The 22,760-nt window shown below is 37.5% G+C and overlaps 1 protein-coding gene across 1 annotated transcript in view; it reads right to left on the minus strand.

The window, feature by feature from the left end:
- Positions 1 to 1,106: 1,106 nt before the first annotated feature.
- DTHD1 (death domain containing 1) overlaps positions 1,107 to 22,760 on the minus strand; it is a 75,309-nt gene continuing 53,655 nt past the window's right edge. The window contains 2 exon segments of the mRNA XM_059066123.1: positions 1,107 to 1,468; positions 6,583 to 6,640. Of these exon segments, the coding sequence (XP_058922106.1) occupies positions 1,107 to 1,468; positions 6,583 to 6,640 (420 nt within the window).

The following is a 22,760-nucleotide window of genomic DNA, read 5'->3' on the forward strand; positions in this document are numbered from 1 at the left end:
GTAGTCAGAAAGATAATGAACATTTCAGTCTGTTTTCTTCACTCCAAGGATATGTGACAAATATTGTACCTTTCTGGAAACATGTAAAAATGAAAAAAATCTTGACTGCTGAAAGGTTTCTTAATAGGAACGTGTTTGAAAATTGGAATTCTCTTTTTTAACATATAACCAAATGGATCTCTAAGTCTCTGGATAATTTAATAGAAGGAAATCCTACCTTTAAATCTGAGAACGATATATATGTTTATTTTTTCATGTAACTAATGTAAGGCCCCTTCATGTCATGCTGTTACAGGAAGCTAAAGTGCTTTAGGGTCTCCAAATCCTCAAAACATAAACATTAACAGGAATTATCAATGATGGAGGGGCTTAGGTAATTATCATCTTTTTCTTTTAGTTTTTGTTTTTTTTACAGGTGGTTTTTTTAAGAAAATAATGCTCCCATAGGGCTTATGTAATAAGGTTTCTGTCAAACTGATTTAGTAGCAGGTTGTTTTCCTAAGTCGGTGCAAAAGGCCCTGAGTTCTTTCACTCCATGGTCTCTGTGCTGCCCCACTTTACTAATAATAACATACGAGGTTTTCTCGATTCTAGGCTAAGTCTTATTAATAGTTTGTGGGATTAAATGGATGAAGAGTTCTTCTATTTTTAATTTATTTCAACCTTAGATGTTTTCTTAAAGTGATTTGCTATCATCAACATCAGGCGTCTGCAGCCCAATTTATTTTGTATCGTTATCTGTGGGCTCCATGGTATGCACATAATGTGAATCAGTTGCTTGGAGTCCTGGGTAACTAGTTTACTTTTATGTAGATAACAATTTTTAAAAAGGGATTCTGTATACCATACCTATCCTTTATACTTAAAAAGCAACCCCAGCTATTAAAATACACACAGGGCAAACTCTGTTACAAATGCTATTAAGTTTGGCTGCAGAACATGTATCACCGAACCATGAGTGAGGATTCAGACCCACAGATGCTTTTTATTGTCTGATTAGTGCTTCTTCACTTGTCTCAATAACACATCTATCAAAGAGATTCACTTTAAACAACATTACTTGGAAACTGCTAGTAAAATGTTGACAGAAGCGGTCTTCAAACCAACTATGACCCTTTGTCTAGGGCAAAAGAAAGAGCAACGGGGCTGAACTCCGCCACATCAGACCACTGCTGGGGTTCAGTGAACACTTTATTTTCCCACCTGAATTTGAGCTCTTCTGCAAGGTCACTCCTGCCGATCTTGCGGAGATGGTGAGCCAGAAGGCGAAGTTTGTCCGTGGAATTTGGGAGTGATCTTTTCCAAAAGCAAAGAAGTTCGTGGGTCTGTCCTGCGAGATCATCAGGGTTCTTCAGTGTGATGAGCTGAATGGTGCTGCGGCGAAGGGGGAGGGATGAGGAGAGACACAGGGCGTTTTCTTCTGAGAGCTCGTCTGCCAGCCAGTAGAGCAAGTTGTCCCACAGGGCTTCTGCCAGGCACACGTGGGACACTCAGTGTTAGGAGCATTTCATGGAGGGTGTGCTCATCTAACCCTCCAGCTGTTCACAGGAAACTTAACCTCTGGTTTGGCCTCTGAGAAGCAGAAAGATTTGGGACCACCCAGGTGGACAGTTGAGAGCCTTTGAACCCCTGCCCTTTCTGGGGTCTTCTTTTGAGGGAACCACCTATTGCAAAGGGTTAGAAATGCTTCTCAAATTGTAACTTCCCTGAGATCCAGTAGGACTCATTAAAACGGTGTTTAGGCCCCCACCCCAGATAGTCTAATTAAGTAAGACTAGGATAGGGGCAAATCTTGGCATTCTTAACAAGTTCCCAGCTGATGCTGAGGTCCCCAACCACACTTTGAGTAGCACTATATTAGAAGATATTTTTAGATTCAAAAACTACATCCCTTAATTTGTACTAACCTGATGCATAAATTATAGCAGCAGCTAGGCAATCCTCATGCCCCAACCCCCCAACTACACACACAGACACACACACAGACACACACAGACACACACACACACACACACTCACCAAAATTCAATATCCAAAGAGCAATTCTGTGGAAGGTCCATTTCACCAACATTCCCCCTGGCTTCTGGACTATTTAGAACTACACACATCTCTGACTATATCCTGTAAGTTCAACATACCCCTTCCCTTACCCTGTGACTCCTGGCTACCACCTAAACTCAAGATTCCAATTTTCTGTTGTTTGGCTGTTATTTATTTTATTGTGTAGCTCAAATCCATCACTCTCAGCAAACCCCTCAAGCCCTTCTCTCTTTTTGTACACATCAGCCCTAACCTGCATCACAGTCATTTTCTCCCACTCATGCAAAACTCTGCTCCAGTTTCCCTGGTTTGGTGTCAGAAAAGAATTCTATGTCTGCCACCTTTTACTCTGTTCTTTCCATCTACCTACTCACATAAATTGTACCTGCTTTGACACTATAAATCATGCCACTTTTCTGTGAAAGCTACTCAGGAAATGGAGCCTGTTAACACATCCTTCCCCTCCATTGCCACTTTCAAACCAACATTCTGCTTCCCCCTTGCAATATATTCATTTTAATGTCCATGCTACATGGGTAAGCTTTCTTCTCCCCATCCACATCATCTGTCTCCTGCCATTGGCAGGCAGCAGCAACAGCGACCCTGTTGATAGTCAGTCATACCTCTGACCACATGATTTCTTAATCTTGTCAACATCACTGACCTGTGTGGTGTCTCCATATTAAAAACTGACTTACATGGCCAATCCTTACGTTTCATCATCAGCCAGAACTATTCCACTTCCATGGCTTCAGCTGCTCAATATTACTGCTCACCACTACCCCCTAAACTTCCACAGCTTCTATTCCTTTGCTCCTGCTTAATATCTTTCTTGCCCCATCACTAATACAGCAAGTCCTTTGATGCCCTCAGTCATTCCATCATCTCTGCCTCTGTACCCATACTGCCCTAATGATCAGCTGTGTAGGTCAGTAATGGTCCTGCATCCACCTTAAAATCTGTTGTCCTCTTTAGCTTTCAATGTTCTCAGTTTGTCAATCGCCAATTCTGTCTTACTCACATTGCAGTCAACTACAGGGATGCCCAGGGTTATGAAACGACACTGAATGTGATCAACAAGCTCTATGCTTTGTACACAGTTTAAGACTTTAGCAGTTTACAAATCCATTAAAAACTCTGTTTCTTGAATTCAATTTAAAATTTTCCAGAGCAATGACATAACACTTTCCTACCATCCTTAAGCCCCAATCTCACTCTTATTCTGTTTCACTCGGCCAGTGTCAGTCTCTCCTAAATTTCCCCAAAGCCATTTGACTTGAGTTCTCATAACCTCGTTTTCATTTCAAAATCACTTTCTTACAGAATCTCACTCCTCCATGTTTGCTGGGTGCCATCCCCCCAGTGTTTTTCATCTAATAATTTCCCTTCACACCTGTTCCTTAACCTCCTCGTCAGGTTCTTTCCATTCTTCCCACAGGCACTCTCAAGCCTCCCCTTTCCTTGCTTCTGCTGCTTTTTCAAGTTCTCAGGCTATATCTACCCGTCCTTTTACCATAAAATCTTTTCATGCCTATTGTAAATCTGATGCCTTAAGTCCAACACTATTAACTAACTCCTTAAGCCCTTGCTTTAGAGGTTGCATAGGCTCTTTTTTAAAAATTTATTTTATTGAAGTATAGTTGATTTACAATGTTGTGTTAATTTCTACTGTACTGCAAAGTGATTAAGATATATATATATATATATATATATATATATATATATATATATATATATACTTTTTCATATTCTTTTCCATTATGGTTCATCACAAGATATTGATATCCTCTTTTAAAACTCTATTAAAGCCTTATTTTCCAATCTTCCTAGAGCCCTCCTAAATACTACTTACAGCAACTGATTCTCAGTCTACATCTTCTCCGACTTCCACAGAGCATTTTACTCCTTCCCTTGGGTTCCATGGCCTGCCCTGGTCTTCCTCTTCCCTCTCTTTTCCCTTTGCTGACTGTCTTCCTCCTGATTGTGCTGAATTACTGCTTCCTATCTCAGGCCCCTTCTATTTCTGTCCCCTCCCCTCAGTGAATTCACCAACTGCCTTAACTATATCTCCTCTATGTGAAATATCCCATATCTACTATATCTTCATCTTTGACTCTGTTTCCCTAAATCCTGGTACAGGCCTACCTTATTTTCCTGTACTTTGCTTTATTGCCCTTCGTGGATACTGTGTTTTTTACAAATTGAAGATTTGTGGCAAGCCTGCGTCAAGCAAGTCTATGGGCACCATTTTTCTAATGGCATTTGCTCACTTTGTGTCTCTGTGTCACATTTTGGTAATTCTCACAGTATTTCAAACATTTTCATTATTTTATTTGTTATGGTGATCTGTAATCAGTGATCATTGATGTTACTATTGCAAAAAGATTATGACTCACTGCAGGCTCAGATGATGGTCAGCATTTTTTAGCAATAAAGTATTTTGTAATTAAGGTATGTACATCGATTTTTCGACATAATGCTATTGCACACTTAACAGACTACAGTATAATGTAAACATAATTTTATATGCACTAGGAAACCCAAAAATTCATGTGACTCATTTTATCATGATATTTACTTTATTGTGGTGGTTTGGAATCAAACCCACAATATCTTCAAGGTATGCCTGTATACCATTTACAATATTCATCTCCTAATTATCTTTACCAGTTTATACTAGAGCCAATTCAAATTCCACATTTCTAATTTTTCTTTATTGGGGTATAGTTGCTTTACAATGTTGTGTTAGTTTCTACTGTACAGCAAAGTGGAGTTCCCTGTGCTATACAGCAGTTTCTCATTAGTTATCTATTTTATACATATTAGTGTATGTATATCAGTCCCAATCTCCCAATTCATCCCACCCACCCCCTTTTCCCCCTTGGTGTCCATACGTTTGTTCTCTACATCTGTGTCTCTATTTCTGCCTTGCATTCATCTGCACCATTTTTCTAGATTCCACATATATGCTTTAATATATGATATTTGTTTTTCTCTTTCTGACTTACTTCACTCTGTATGACAGTCTCTAGGTCCATCCCACATTTCTAAAATTGAAATCAACTTTTGTCTTTCCCTCTCTCCACCTGATCCTTCACTCTGTTCACTTTCTTAGTGAATGTGACCACTCAGCTGAGTATGCTAACACATGAAAGATTATTCCCATTTCTCAAAGCCTATTTCTTATCATCTGTACTCAAGTTTTACTGGTCCTAACCCTAAACATATCTTAGATATTTCCTCCACTTTCCAGCCTTACTGACTCAATCTTAATCATGTCCTACCTCTTTTTTTCTGGAGTACTCCAAGAACCAGGGTTCTAACTCATACCCCTGCTATCAGTGTAGACTGACTTTAGTCTCCTACACAACTAATAGAGAGAAGGGTTCAAAGTCTAATCTGATCTTATTCATTCCTTGTTAATACATCTCTTGTAGCCTCCTTCATTGTCTGAACTTCTTAAATTGCATTTAAAACTGTTATAGTTTTGTCCTGCTCTAACCTCATCTGCCATCATCCTGCAACAGCTCAGATGGAATTGGTCATGCAAGACCACATTGTATAACAATTTACGACTTCCTGGTACACTTAGGAAAGATCACTATACTCTTGTGGTTGTTGACAATAGTAGTGGGAGTACTTTGATTTGAACATCAAGTTCTTCAATAGTTAAAAACATTATAAACTTGCTGGGCTTTCACCTACTGCTATTGTTGTTTTACTGTTTTTTTTTTTTCGTTTGGATTTTGGGGTTTTGGCTTTGGTATTTTATGTTTTGTTTTTGCTCTGTCACCTGCTCTCTCTTTGAAAATAATTTTATTGCCTCTGAAAGAGTGTATAACTCTAAGGTTTATTTCTATCCTACTCACTTCTAATAATTCAGCAAAGCTTGTATATTTTCTGTACAAGTCCATAAAGATAACCCCTGAATGAAATGTTAAGCCATCAGTGGTGAGACTGACACAGTAGTCAAATGCATTCCTCGATGTCTGTTGAAGACTAATAGATTATCACAGTAGTAACAATTAGCATCACAAAATGAATTGTTTCAAAGGCTAAAATAGAATAAAAGTGTCTAATTCTACCCTGAAATATGCATCATTGTTATGTAATTGTATTACTCATAACCACAATAAAATTTTGCATGTTTCCTATGTGGTTTCATACCTCCATATATACCTCTATTTAAAATCTATTTTAAGCTTTGAACCCTAACAGTCAACATTTCAGGACAAACTGTAGTAGTCTATTTACCAAACAAAGCAATCACTAGTTATCTTAGTTCAATAATACTTAGTAGAATTCATATTTCTTGTAGATTTTAATAAAATTTTAACTACATCTACATTCAAGAATGTTTTTGTTTATACGTGCATGACTTATAAAGGAAAACTCATTTATTAGGCTGATAATAAATGATTATTTAATAACATTGTTAATTACAAAGTTCTCTAGTCTTTCTTACCAAAAGATTCACATAACATATAAAATATAAGAGAAAAATAGCACCATCATAATGAAAACAGAGCAAGTATTCCTTACCTAGATGATCTGTAGAAATTCTTTTGGTACTCTGTGGACGGTTGATTAATTTTTCATGCTTTTGGGAGAAAGGGACACAGAATAAGCAGAAGAAATCACTAATTTGTGAACAAGCTACACATAAAAGTCCATCTGAACTTCACTCCTATTTGGAAAAAGTCCTGAACTGCATGCCTTGCAAAATTAGGTTGTGTATTTGTGCATGCATGCTCAGCAATTGCTTTCCTAAGATAAGGCAACATATATTAAACCAAATCGTTCAGAGAATTTAAATTTAGGAATACACATTTAAATATTATTTTAGCATTCACATTAACTCTCAATAAACATTTTCTAAACTAAAATTTAAAACTGTTAATACTAGCTAACAAAGATCAAGTTACCTCTATGCTACAAACATAGTATTTTGTAAAAGCTGTGATGGGCCAGGCATCTTGCCTCAACACTCAGCACCAGGCCTGGTACCTAATGGATACTCAAACATTAGTTTTTGTGAATAAATGAGTGAATCAGTGTGCAGACATGATGCTAAAAACAATCAAATCTTTAAGCAGATATTATTCTGAAACCAAAACTTTGTCAAGGAGAAATCAAATCTATAATCATTACTTTTCTACACTGTCTGCAGTTTGTTCTCATTAATATGGGATCATGAAAACAGCACAGGAGGTAAAGTAAAAACATCTGGGTTTGGAAACCTGTTCAGTCCTCTGGACAATTGATTTACACCCTCAGTCTCAGCTCTGAAATGTGATTTCTTATAATGCACACACACATCACAAAAACCTGTACACAAATGGTCAGAGCAACTTTATTTGTAATAGCCACAAACTGGAAACAACTAAAATTTTCTGCAATAGGTGAATGGCTAAACAAACTATGGTACATACACAAGATGGGATATTATTCAATAATATAGAGGATAAATCATTGATAAATGCAACAACTTGCATGGACCTCAGGGTACTGTGCTGAGCGAAAAATTCCAGTATCCATAGTTCACATATTCTGATTCCATTTATGTTATTGTTGAAATTACAGAATTATAAAGATATAGAACAGATTAGTGATTTCCAGGGGTTAGGATAGTGGTAGAAGACCATAAAAAAGTAGCACAGGAGAGGTCTTTGTAGTACTAGAATATTTGTGTATCTTGAATACAGTAGTTACACAAATCTACACATCTGATAAAATGTTATAGTACTGTACATAAACATTGTATCAATGTTAACTTCCTGGCTTTGATATTTTGCTAAAATTATGTAAGGTGTAACCACTGAGGAAAACTGGGTGAGCATATATAGTGCCTCTCTGTACTATATTTAGCAACTTCCTGTAAATCTATAATTATTTCAAAATAAAACAAAAATTTTAAAACATTTACTCATAGCAATGATACCAGAATGATGTAAGTGTTCTATGTTAATGCATAGCACACTGGTTCATAAAAAATACTCAATACAGGTTTATTAAGTCTGAATATATTTTGTAGGTATTCTTGTCATAGACATTACATAAATATGTATATACAACTTCCATTAAGGCATATGAGCAAGATGGCAGCATAGAAGATCCTGAACCCACCTCCTCCCATGGACACAACATATCTACAACCACGTATCAAATAATTCCCTCAGTAAGGGACTAAAACTGGATGAACAATGCCTCCATGACAAAGGGTAAAAGGAAAACATTGAGACAGGTAGGAGAGACAGAGATAAAAGTCTCACCAAGGAAAAATCCAAACCCAGGCACAGTGATCCACAATCAGGAGAGATCATAAAGTACAGATCTTTTCCCTGAGAAGTGAGGGAATGGAGCTCTACATCCAGCACCCCAAACCCTAGATCCTGCAAAAGAGAGATGAGCCCCCAAAATACCTGGCTTTGAAAACCAACAGGAAATATGTCCAGGAAAACAATAGAATTAAATGGAACAAAGAAAACCCTTTTAAAGGGCTTGTACAAAGACTTCCTCAACTCAAAATCCAGTGTAAAAACACCAGGTTAAAAAACATATGGGCCATAGGTAAAGGGGGCTGACTTACCAATCTTTCAGAGAGGAAGCCACCAGTTGGGATGTTCGCTGGGGACTGAGACACTGGCAGGAGCCATTTTTGTGATCTCACACTATCTTGTGAATGAGGGCACAGGTGGATGCCATTTTGGAATTGTCCCTCTAAACTGTTACTGCTAATGGGGGTACCCCACTGAGAACTCTGCCAATGCCTGCATCTCAGCCAGCCCTCACAGCCAGCTGAACAATAGCCCCACCCACCAACATGCACAGTAGTAGCAGGTGGGCCTTGAAGCTGGTGGGAGGCCAGCTCCACCAACCAGTGCCCTGCAGAAGCAGCAGCTGGGCCCTGCCACAACAGGAAGGGGATATCTCTTGACACCTGGCTCTGGTGGCCACGTGGGATTATGCTTCTGAGTCCCACAGGACATTTCCTAAAAAAGACCATCCTTCAAGACTGGGAGAGATGGCTAATCTACCTAATACATAGAAACAAGCCCAGAGAATTAGAAAATTGAGGAGAAAGAGAAATATGTTACAATCAAAAGAACAAGACAAAACATCAGAAAAAGAATTAAATGAAATGGAAATGAGCAATCTACCTAATAAAGTGTTCTGCATAATTGCCATAAAGATGCTCACCAAACTTGCAAAAAGAATGGATGAACACAGTGAGATCTTCAACAGAGACAGAAAATATAATAAAATACTAAACATAAGTTATAATTGAACTTAAAAATACACTTAAGGGATTCAATAGCAGACTGGATAAGATAGAAGAACAAATCACTGACCTGGAACACAAAGCAATAGAAAACCGAGACTGAGCAGCAAAATGAAAAAAAAAAGAAAAAAAAAGAAGAAAAGGAATTTTAAAAAGTAAATATACCTTTAGGAAAACATCAAATGGAATAACTTTCACATTATCAGGGTCCCAGAAGGAGAAAGGAGAGAAAAAAAAGACAGAAAAATTATTTAAAGAAACATTGGCTGAAAAGTCCCTAATCTGAGTAAGAAAAGAGACATCAAGGTCCAAGAAGCTCAGAGATTTACAAATAAGATGAACCCAAAGAGACATACACCAAAACACATTACAATTAAAATGGTAAAAGTTAAGGATAAAGAGAGAATCCTAAAAGTAGCAAGAGAAAAACAGCTTGTTACATGCAAAATAACCCCCCATAAGTCTACCAGCAGACTTTTCAGCAGAAATTTTACAGGCCTTAAGGGAAAGGCATGACATATTCAAAGTGCTGAAAAAATTTTTTTCCAACTAATAATTCTCTATCCAGCAAGCTTATCATTCAAAATGGAAGGAAACATCAATAGTTTCCAGATAAGCAAAAGCTAAAGTCCATCATCAGTAAACCAGCCCTGCAACAAATATTAAAGGGACTTCCTTAAGCTGAAAAGAAATGGCACTAATTAATAGTAAGAAAACATACAAAAGTAAAAATCTCATTGGAAAAGGTAAATATATAAAACAAGTAGTGGATCAATCACTCATAAAGCAAGTATGAAGGGTAAAAGACAAAGGTAGAAAATTAAAATTACAATAATTAGTTAAAGAGTACATAAAATAAAAAAATGTAAAATGTGTCATCAAAAATAGAAAATGGGGGTGGGGAAGTAAAAGATAAATATTTGGAATGTGTTCAGATTTAAGTAGCTACCAACTTAAAACAGGGTACTATTTACATTGAATGTTCTATTTGAGCCTCACAATAACCACAGGAAAAAAAAATAGTGAATACACAAAAGAAAATGAGAAAGAAATCTAAACAAAACACTAAAGAAAACTACCAAAACACAAGCAAAGAGAGAAAGATAAGAAGAACAACAACAAAAAAAACTCTATAAAAATAGCCAGAAAACAATTAACAAAATGGCAATAAGTACATACCTATCAATAATTACTTTAAATACAAATAGACCTAATGTTCCAATCAAAAGTTATAGAGTGGTTGAATGGATAAAAAAAAAAAAAAAAAAAAGACCCATCTATACACTGCCTATGAAAGACTCATTTCAGAAGAAAGGACACACAGACAGAAAATGAAGGAGCAGAGAAAGATATTCCATGCAAATTGAAATGAAAAGAAAGTGGAGTAGCTATAGTCATAAAATAGACTTTAGCCAAAGTCTATAGCCAAAATAGACTTTAAAACAGAGACTGTAATAAAAGACAAAGAAGGGCATTACATAATAACAGGATCAATGCAGTAAGAGATATAACATTTATAAATGTATATGTACCCTACAGAGAAGCACCAAAATATATAAAACAAATAATAATGGACTTAAAGTGAGAAATTTAAGCAATACAATAATACTAGGGGATTTTAACACTTCACTTACAACAATGGATAAATCATCCAGACAGAAAATCAATAAGGAAATATTGGACTTAAATGACACATTAGACCAGATGAACTTAATAGATATGCACGGAACATTCTATTCAAGAGCAGTGGCATACACATTCTTTTCAAGTGCACATGGAACAATCTCCAGGATAGATCATATGCTAGGCCACAAAACAAGTCTTGATAAATTCAAGAAGACTAAAATATTATCAAAGCATCTTCTCTGACCACAATGGCATAAAACTGGAAATCAACTACAAGAAAGAAACTGGAAAACCCACAAAAATGTAAAGATTAAACAACATGCTACCAAACAAGCAGTGGATTATTAGGAAAGAAGAAGAAAATATGAAGAAGAAAGAAGAAATTTCTTCTTCTTCAAAGAAGAAATATGACATACTAAAATCTATGGAAAACCACCAGCAAAAGTGGTTCTAAGAGGGGAATTCTTAGAGATGCAGGCCTACTTCCAGAACAAGAAAAATCCCAAATAAACAATTTAACTTTACACCTAAAGGAACTAGTAAAAGAAGAATAAACAAGTAGAAGGAAGGAAATTAGTAGAAGGAAGGAAATAATAAACATCAATACAGAAAAAAAATGAAATAGAGACAAAAAATAGAAACAATCAATGAAACTAAGAGCTGTTTTTTTAAAGATAAACAAAATCAACAAATCTTTAACTAGACTAACCAAGAAAAAAGAGAGAGCACTCAAATAAGTGAATTCAGAAATGAAAGATAAGTTACAACTGATACCACAGTAATAAAACAGTTCACAAGAGACTATTTTAAACAAATATATGACCAAAAATGGGCAATCTGGAAGAAATGGATAAATTCCTAGAAACATACAATCTCTCAAGGCTGAATTATGAAGGAATAAATCTGAATAAACAAATTACTAGCAAGGAGATTGAAGCAGTAATCAGAAAGTTTCCAACGAACAGAAGTCCAGGACCAGATGGCTGCACAGATGAATTCTACCAAATATTCAAGAAGATTTAATATCTATCCTTCTCAAGCTCTATCAAAAAATTGAAGAGTTGGGAACACTCCCAAACTTGTTTTACAAAGCCAGCATTACTCTGATATCAAAACCAGTCAAGGACACCACACACACACACACACACACACACACACACACAACCCAGACCAAATCCCTTGATGAATGTAGATGCAAAAATCCTCAACAAAATATTAGCAAACTGAATCCAACAATGTGTTAAAATCATCATATACCACAACCAAGTGGGATTTATTCCAGGAATTCAGGGATGATTCAATGAATCGATAGCCACAAATTAATTAATGTGAAAAATCACATTAACAAATGAAGGATAGAAATCATTTGATCATTTCAATAGATGCGGAAAAAGCATTTGACAAAATTCAGCATCCATTTATGATAAAAAAAAACTCTTAACAAAGTAGGTATAGAAGTAACATACCTCAACATAATAAAAACCATATATGACAAACCCACAGCTAACATCATACTCACTGGTAAAAAGTTGAAAGCTTTTCTTTGAAGAACGGAATAATACAAGAATGCTCATGATCACCACTGTTATTCCACATATTATTGTAGTCCTAGCCATAGCAATTAGGCAAGAAAAAGAAATAAAAGACATCCAAACCAAAAAAGGAAGAAGTAAAACTATCATATTAGCAAATGATATGATACTGTATATAGAAAACCCAAAAGCTTCCACCAAAAAACAGTGAGAACTCATAAATGAATTCAGAAAAGTTGCAGGATACTAAATCAATATACAGAAATGTGTGACATTTCTATACACTAATAACAAACTATCAGAAAGAGAAATTAGAAAAAATAATCCTGTTTACAATTGCATCAAAAAGAATAAAACATTTAGGGATAAATTTAACCAAGGTGAAAAACCTGTATATTGAAAACTATTAAAAACTGATGAAAGAAATTGAAGACACAAACAAATGGAAAGGTATTCCATGTCCATGGATTGGAACAATTAATATTATTAAAATGTCCATACAATTCAAAGCAATATACAGATTCAGTGCAATCTCTATCAAAATTCCAATGGCATATTTTACAGAACTGGAACAAATAATACTAAAAACTGTATGGAACCTCAAAAGATTTCAAATAGCCAAAACAATCTTGAAAAAAAAGAGCAAAGCTGGAGGTGTCATGCTCCCTGATTTCAAACTATACTACAAAGCTAATCAAAAGAGTATAGTATGGCCATAAAAACAGAAACACAGATAAATGAAACAGAATTGAGAGCCTAGAAATAAACCCACATAAATATGGACAATTAATTTATGACAAAGGAGCAAAGAACATACAATGGTGAAAGGATAATGTATTCAATAAGTGGTGTTGATAAAACTAGACAGCCACATGCAAAAAAAAAAAGAAAGAAAGAAGGAAACTAGACCACTATCTTACATCATACACAAAATTGAACTAAAAATAGATTAAAGACTTGAATGTAAGACCTGAAACCATAATAATCCTAGAGAAAAGCATAGGCAGTAACCTCCCTGACATCATTCTTATTTATGTTTTTTGTGGCTCTGACCCAAAGACAAAGGAAACAAAATCAAAAGTAATCAAATGGGATTATATAAACTAAAAAACTTCTGCAAAGTGAAGGAAAGCATCATCAAAATGAAAAAGCTACCAACTAAATTGGAGAAGATATTTGCAAATCATATATCTAATAAGGGGTTAATATCTAACATACATTTAAAAAACTCATACAACTCAATAACAAACAAACAAATGATTTAAAAAATGGGCAGAGAATCTGAACAGCCAGTTTTACAAAGAAGACATAGAGATGGCTAACAGGCACATGAAAAGATGTTCAACATTTTTAGGGAAATGCAAATCAAAATGACAATGAGATATTACACCCATCAGAATGGCTATTATTGAAAAGAGAAGAAATAACAAATGTTAGAGAGGATATGGAGAAGAGAGAACCCTAATTGTTGTGGGACTGTAAATTGGTGCAGCCATTATGGAAAACAGTATGGAGGTTCCTCAGAAAATTAAGAATAGAACTACCATATTTCCAGTTCTTGATATTTATCCAAAGAACACAAAAACACTAAATTGAAAAGATAGATGCACTCCTATGTTTATTGCAGCATAGAAACAGTATAAGTGTCTATTGATGGATGAATGGATAAAAAAGATGTGGTATGTATATACACAATGAAATATTACTCAGCCATAAAAAAGAATGAAATCCTGCCATTTGTGACAACATGGATGAACCTTGAAGGTATTAGGCTAAGTGAAAGAGTTCAGACAGAGAAAGACAAATACCACATTATTTCATTCATATGTCTAATCTCAAAAAACAAAACAAAGGAACAAACAAACCCAAAACAAACTCATAGATACAGATATCAGAATTGTGGTTTCCAGAGAAGAAGGGGTTTGGAGGGTTAGTGAAATGGGTGAAGGGGGTAAACTGTATGGTGATGGATGGTAATAAGACTTGTAGTGCTGATCACTGTGTAGTGTGTACACATGTTGAATTATAATGCTGTACACCTGAAATTTATATATATATATCTTTTAAACTTACATTAAGAAGTTTTAATGGGAGGAGGTTAGGAATCAACATAAGAACAATGTAAATTTAAGTATATTGATACTGTAGCACTGTAAAATAAGTGCATAGAATTTTTCAGATATTAACTATGTACTTAATCCTCTAAAAAAGTTGAGAAATACCAATTTAAATAGTGCAGCAGATTCTATCATTCCCATCAACAGGCATATGACCTGAATTGAGTCTAGGACAAGAGATGCACATTGGATTTTTTCTTTTCTTTGTGTAAACAATTTACCCCCCTCAGCATTCTTTCTTCACAGATGTCTCATAGCACCTTGATGCACTGAGAGTGATTCTAGTATTTAAGTATATGTATTTTTTCACATACATGAAAATTCAAGCCACATTCTTTATCTGGTGCCCAACCACAGAAGCAGTGGATTGTGGATGCACAGGAAATCTTGGGCTCTTTTACACTTCCAGGCACTGTGCTGGTCTCCCATATAGCCTCATTCAGGGATTTTCAATGCCCCCTTCCTATTCCTTCCCTTCCCTTTTCTTTCTTTTTTCTTTGTTTTTTCCCCCATGATTTTTTTCTGTGCACTGTTTTTGCCTTGCTTACCACCTTTTAAATTTCACTGGTACTCAGGGTCAGCTCCAAGCCAAACAGGGAAGCCGCTGTTTGTCCTGGAGTGTCTCCTCCCACAGATTCTGTGGCTACATGTGGTTCCTTGGATGCCTTCATTGGCAGGACTGGCTTTAATGTTTCCCTACTTTCCTCTCTTCCCTTCTTCAAATCAAAAAGTGCTATTCTGTTGCATCTTCTCAGGATCCACTATTTGCTAAAGGAATTTTTATTATTCCTCTCAGGTAACCTGATTTTATGTTAATATTGTATATTTTATTTTGCTTAATGCAGTTTCTAAAATGTCACTTTCAGCATGTTACTGCTCAGAAAGATTGTCTGGCAAATCTAAACCTGGCTCTCAAGTTCTCAGTAATACACATATACCTTGTAAAAGGGTGTAGTAGGGCTTATGTGGCAGTTTTTCTTTCACTATAAGTCTTTCAAGGGCATCAGTATAAAAGTATAAATAACTCAGATATGTACAGATATGTCTTATTTATGCTACAAAGAACAACAGAGATCTCATTGACTTAGAAGTGTTTTTAAAAGATTGGAACCAAAGACAGCCACTCACACCTGGAAGGGGTATGTGTCTTGAAGTTTACAGGCCACTGTTTTTTAAGACTCCTTCAATTACTGACTCTTCTTTCCATCCTCCTTAAGTACAACCCTGTTGTTGAATTCTTAAAACTAAGCAAACCATTTTTTAAATTCAGATCATACATGTACCAGCTTGATCTTTTGTGTGCAACCCAATAAATTGGATTTGGGCACAACCTTTATTTTACCCAACATTGTTTTCCATGGCACATCTTAAAGTTTCCTTTCATTGTATCTTTACACCACTCCAAGAACCAGCCATGATCAGTCTTGGCTCTACTTCTTAGACTGCCATCTCTTTGAGGGCCAATAAGTTATCTTGTTTCTATATTAATTCTTCACCATGCTTTACATGGTATTGACATATACACATAGGGTAGTAAAAACTGTTTATATGATACCTTCTCTTGACTTGAATTATCTCCTCCTTCAAATCCTACCATATTTTCAAAGCCATTGGTCAAATTCCACCTCTTTTATCAACTACTCTAGTCCCTGGTTTCTTATTTGTGAATTTATGCACTGCCACTCAATTTATCTCTTAACTTAATGTTGTCTTGTGTTGTCATCAGTGCCATTCATATATCCTTATTCGCATATGCTTGTTTTCCCTCCCCAATTAGACTTTCAGTAATTTTTGTATCTTTTTATTTTCAATCAAATAAATAATTTTATTAACATATTAATTTTTTTCCTCATCATAAAGTTTTGATCTCAAATAACTGTCAGGTCTGCTACTCAAATGAATTTATAGCTGGACAATTTATGGAACCCTGAAGATACCTGTTCTCTGTCCAGGTTAGGGTCCATTGCAGATAGTTCTCACTTTCCTTCTCTGGCCCTCAAGGGCCTTTGCAAATATCTCTTTTATTTTATGCCCAGAATCCCCTGAAATGTATCAGGGTATAACATCAACTTGTACAAAATACCAAGATCTCATCTCCTATTTTAGTTTCCTTGTCAAAACAGCTGAGTTAGGCTATCCAAACAAACTGGCCAGACAGATTATATCAGACAGTGTGTCACACAAAATTTAAATTTTCAACAAAATACATCTTTCCTTCCTTGGTCTCACACAGAAACTAAAGTCCCAAAATACAGACAATACCATCCTCCACCCCTTCTTCTGATTCATCAATCTTAACCAAGTCAGCCCCATTCACACTCCCAGTAGGAGTCTGGTCCCCTGTTCAGTTTCTTTAGCAGTTGATGCATGAAATCATCTTCTAATAATAATGCAGCTCCTTTGGCACCTCCAGAGCTAGAGAACTCCATCTGTGAGTCTCATGAGCCACACACACAGACCCAACATTCCTGGGAGCTATCTGGTCACACAAGAAAGAGCAAAGTACCTCAAAATTTAGAAATAACCCAAAGCCCAGGAACAAATGTGATTATAAGATTCCTTACAAGAAGCTTGCAGCTTCTCTTACCACTGCAAGAGACTTAGGCACTAATTCTCATATGTAAGCGCATTTCCCAAATAAAAGTTACTTCCCCAAACAAAAATTTTTGACAGTTACAACTCATATTGAGGTCATTAACCACAGACCATAGCAGAACCTTAGTGAGGACAGCGTGTAAACAGAGAGGAAAAGAGAAAACAAAAGACTCTCTTGCTTCAGCTTCTTTAGGTTGTCAGCCAATCTCCATTGCTTGACCAGAATCCATTATCTATAAACGGCTGACCCTCTTTCAAGACAATTGCTTTTCTTTATCCACTGGACTAGGTCAGCCAACATCTATCTCTGCTATCTTTGCAGTTTCCTTTGCCTTCTCCTCCACCTTCTCACACCTTTTGGTCACTCTGCCCTCAACTCCATCATCTGGATTCTGAAGATGACTCAGAGTGCTTTTCTTCAAGGCTTCCACCTGGGTTTTTATTTGGATGAATATATTGTCCATCTCCTACAACTTACTCCTATTCTGCCTACATGCTCTCCTGTGCACTCCAGTGCAAGACACAATAGTCTCCTGTATCTTGCTGATGACTGGAAACAGGAACTGCTCAAAATATTCCTCAGGCCCCAGCACTTTCATTTTCCCTGGTTCCGACAGTTCCACGATGTCCAAGAGCTGCATTTCCCCTGCTACTTTAGAATCACAGTGTGGACCTGAGCACAGAGCGGTGAACAAGCAGTTGACCTAGAGGTCAACCAGAGCTCTGAGTGTCATGGCCCCTTTCACCACAACGCTGTGCCTCTATTGAATTAAAGCCCCTCGGCTTCCCTGGTGGCGCAGTGGTTGAGAATCCGCCTGCCGATGCAGGGGACACGGGTTCGTGCCCCGGTCCGGGAAGATCCCACATGCCGCAGAACGGCTGGGCCCGTGAGCCATGGCCGCTGAGCCTGCGCGTCCAGAGCCTGTGCTCCGCAATGGGAGAGGCCACAACAGTGAGAGGCCCGCGTACCACACACACACACAAAAAAAGAGAAACAAAGCTCCTTTCCAGGGTGCCACATCAACAAACATTCATGTCCCTGTGAATGCTCTGCTTGACCAGAAAGGCAGTGTGTCCAGTCAGCCAGTCCCCAAAGGCCAAACCAGCTCTGGGCCTTCTCACCCACAACAAGAGTGACTATGTGACACCAGCCAATCAGATATTTTCTATTTGTCTCATTTGTTCTTTTCCTTTATCTTATGGAAGTTTCTTGCCTTCCACCCCATTTTGTAGTTCTCTGAAAGGAGAATGTCCACTTCATGAAGTCTTAAATAAAGTTTATTTGTATGATGTAAATTGTCTTCTTTAATCATTTTAGCACCTCTTATAGTCATGCCACTGGTAGAACCTATCGTATCATCTTCTGTGTTTTCTTTTATATCAGCACTTCTATTTACCACAGGGTTACCACACCATACCCTCAATCAATTCCTCATAGCTTCAAGGACTCTCTGTGGACAATTATGAAGATGATTATCACCACAAATTTAAAGTCTGTAGTTTCAGCTGGGCACCAGGGCTGCTCAGCAATATTTTTATGTATCCCTGGAGATTTCTTCCACCATTCCCTATAGAAGACATTGCAACTCTTTACTACTCTTTGCAAGACCTCTACCTCACCCTTGCCTACCACTCCTGCCAAGGAGTTGGGTCTTCTACTCACTGAGAAAATAAGGCAGTATTCTCAAAGCTTAGTATTTATAAAAATGAATCTTGAGAAAAAGGCAAAAAAGTAAGCCCACACTTTGATAGAATTGGTCTCAGATAAGGCCACATTTATAACATGGGTAATTCTGATAGCGAAGTATGGTGGCTCCACTTAGAAAAGCACAATCAAGTAGGAATTACATCAATTATCAACTTGCATTCCAAAGGTATCCCAGCAAATGCATGGAAGAATGAAAGAAGTATCTTTATCCAAGAAGTTATGAAGATTTTCAATATCATGTCAGGACCAAAGTGAAATTCTGATTTCACTTTAGTCCTGATGCTATAGAGATACAGTAATAAAAATAATTTCTGATTTATAAATTGCCCCATAGGTGTCATACAGATGACCTAGCTCTGGTGCATTCCTCCTTAAGCAGGAACTCCAACTCTGGCAAAGTCCTCTCCAGGTATTTCTGGCAGTCCTATGGGCTTTACTCTCTTGGTATCCACATGTTCCACCAGGTACACCATGATGCTCAGACAGGAAATGCAGCCATCCATGCTCTTTTTGTGGGCACAACAGTTTCCCCTCCTGTGTCTATCATGGAGTCTATCATGTGCACTACCACGTAGTGCACCATGTTGGTTTCTACCCATACCACACTTTTGCTTCCAAGGTACCACATAAGCACAGTTATTCCACATCAGTGGTCACCACAGGTTTGTTCTGCTGCAGCCCCAGCACCATTTGGCTGGATCCTTCCAGCAGTGATACCATTCTGACCTACTCTATATGGATCCCATGATCTCTCCTACTTTTCTCCCAAGCAAAGCAATTCTCCATTAGTGGCCACCCTAAGCCCTCTTGGTACGTAAGTTGTATGGTAAAGTATGATGGAATGAAGGAAATTTTTTTGTTTGTTTGTTTGTTTTAGTAAATTAATTTATTTATTTTTGCCTGCATTAGGTCTTCGTTGCTGCGTGTGGGCTTTTCTCTAGTTGCCTCGAGCAGGGGCTACTTTTAGTTGCATTGTGTGGGCTTCTCTTTGTGGTGGCTTCTCTTGTTGTGGAGCACAGGCTCTAGCCATGTGGTCTACAGTAGTTGTGGCACGCAGGCTCTAGAGTGCAGGCTCAGTAGTTGTGGCACATGGGCTTAGTTGCTCCAAGGCATGTGGAATCTTCCTGGACCAGGGCTCTAACTCATGTCCCCCACATTGGCAGGTGGATTCTTAACCACTGCACCACCAGAGCAGTGGTTTCCCATTTTGCACTTCATAATATGTGTGATATCATTGTTTCCCAATGGACAGTGGGAAACAATGATATCCTTGACACCTAGAGCAATATCCTATCTCTTTTTTTCTTTTACTGAAGTATAGTTGATTTACAATATGGTGTTAATTTCAGGTGTACAGCACAGTTATTCAGTTTTATATATATATAGAGAGAGAGAGAGAGGGAGAGAGAGAGAGAAGAGTTCCCTGTGCTATACAGTAGGTCCTTGTTGTTAATATATTTTATATATAGTAATGTGTATATGTTAATCCCAACCTCCTAATTTATCCCTCCCCCCACCTTTCTTTCCCTTTGGTAACTATAAGTTTGTTTTTTATGTTTGTGGGTCTATTTCTGTTTTAAAAAATAAGTTCATTTGTATTTCTTTTTAATTCCACATATAAGTGATATCATATGATATTTGTCTTTCTCTGTCTGGCTTACTTCACTTAGTATGATAATCTCTAGGGCCATTCATGTTGCTGCAAATGGCATTATTTCATTCTTTTTGTGGCTAAGTAATATTCCATTGGGGCATATATTCGTAGAAAATTATAATTTAAAAAGATACATGCAGCCTAATGTTCATTGCAGCACTATTTACAATAGCCAAGACATGCAAGCAACCTAAATGTCCATCGACAGATGAATGGCAATATCCTATTTTAAATTGTAACTTGGGTGGTCACTAATTTCAGGGACACCTACAAGAATATACTATTGCTATTTGATGGATATAGATATAACAAGTGGTAGAGTTTTCTTCTTTAATTTCTACCTGCCTACTGGCTCTTGGAGTCTCTACTGAGGAACCAGTTTTTGTGTAAGGTAACATGCTAAGAACTTTCTGATACTTGAAGCACCACCTAACATGGGTGCTTCACAACCTTACAGCTAAATGTCATTGTAACACATCCAACAAAAAAGAAATGTGATGCTGGCATTAGCATTTTTATCATTTGCCCTAAGGCACTTATCCATGAAAAGATTTTCACAGGTGATTACTATAATATCGTGTGGCAAGAACTCCTCCATCCAGCCTTAACCCCCATACTCCTCCCACCTCCACGCACTAATTGTAGATTTTTCTGATAAATAGGTCATTTATTTTGTAGTTAGACAATATAGAAGTGAGAGTGGTATGAATAATAAACCAAGGGAATGTACATAATTAGTATATTTCCATGTATCTTTACCACAGATTTTACCAGAAGACTTTAAAATACCATAGCCAACCAAGTACCAGTTTTCACTGCTTACTCTGCTCTGTATTTATTTCATATAGAGGCCTCTTCAACTATGTAATAATTGACATTTGCTTAACCTGAGTTCATTTATTGAATCATAATAGTAAACTGTAGAGTCTCAAATTTATAATGTATGACTCCTATAAGATTCTTAGTGGTTTTACATTGTAAATACATTAGAATATTGATCAAAGAAGTAATCTGATACAAAAGATTAATGTCAGCATAAAAACTCTGTGCTTCAGTTATGGGTCCAACATAATACAAATCAAATAAGAGCTTATATCAGTGTTGGGTGAGGACATACTGGCATGAAGAAGTGGGCTAGGGCTTCCCTGGTGACGCAGTGGTTGAGAATCCGCCTGCAGATGCAGGGGACACGGGTTCGTGCCCCGGTCCGGGAAGATCCCACATGCCGCGGAGCGGCTGGGCCCGTGAGCCATGGCCGCTGAGCCTGCGCGTCCGGAGCCTGTGCTCTGCAATGGGAGAGGCCACAACAGTGAGAGGCCCACGTACCAAAAAAAAAAAAGAAGTGGGCTAGACTTTCAGTTTCCAGTCTAATATGTGAGAGGTTAGAAGTTGCCACTCTGTCCTAAAAAGTAAAAAAGCAGAACAAACTGAAAAATCAACAACTCTCTTTAAATCTATCAGAGAAGTAAGGTCACAGGGCAAACCTCTGTGCCAAATTCGAAGAGACTGACAGGCAGATACAGAGAATCCCAACTTACCAGAGCAGAATCCCACATGGGAAGCACAAACCACCATGGGAACTAGGGCCAGTGTAAGGAAACCTGAACAAAAATTGATAAATTGCTAGAGGCTCAGTATGGATAAGTCCAAGAGCTGTAAACTCCAGGGGGACCCGTCATCCGGGGGTGGGGGGGGGGTTTCCACACTTTTGTGAATTTTACCTCCAGGAGCTCAATCGGGTTCTCATAGTGAACATCTGAGAAAAATTCTGTTGTGCTTCCTGCAGGTAGAGGGGAGAGGAAGCATTCTGAAATATCCCCGAACACTCTGTTCTTCTGAACCAGGCCTGCCCTCTGAAGAAATTATTTAACCAAAGCCTAATATTTTGGTGTTTTATCAGAGGCTAACTGACCTGGGGAAGGGAAATACCCAACTTCAGGCCCCTCTAGCCATCCTGTCCCGCCAAAGCTGGGGGTGGGGAGGAGACTGAGACTGAGAATCAGGGAGACTGAAGTTCACAGGCTCACTGAAGACTGAGACCTAGTCAGGCCTATAGAACACTCCCCCTCCCTCACACTTACCACCACATCACAGAAGGGCTATTTACAGCAGTTCCTTTTACCCAGTATATCACATTCAGCTAACAAGGAAAACAATTACAAGACATACCAAATGGCAAAAAACACAGTTTGAAGAGACAGAGCAA

The sequence above is a fragment of the Kogia breviceps genome, chromosome 6 (genome assembly GCF_026419965.1).
Source record: "Kogia breviceps isolate mKogBre1 chromosome 6, mKogBre1 haplotype 1, whole genome shotgun sequence".
Lineage (NCBI taxonomy): Eukaryota > Metazoa > Chordata > Mammalia > Artiodactyla > Physeteridae > Kogia > Kogia breviceps.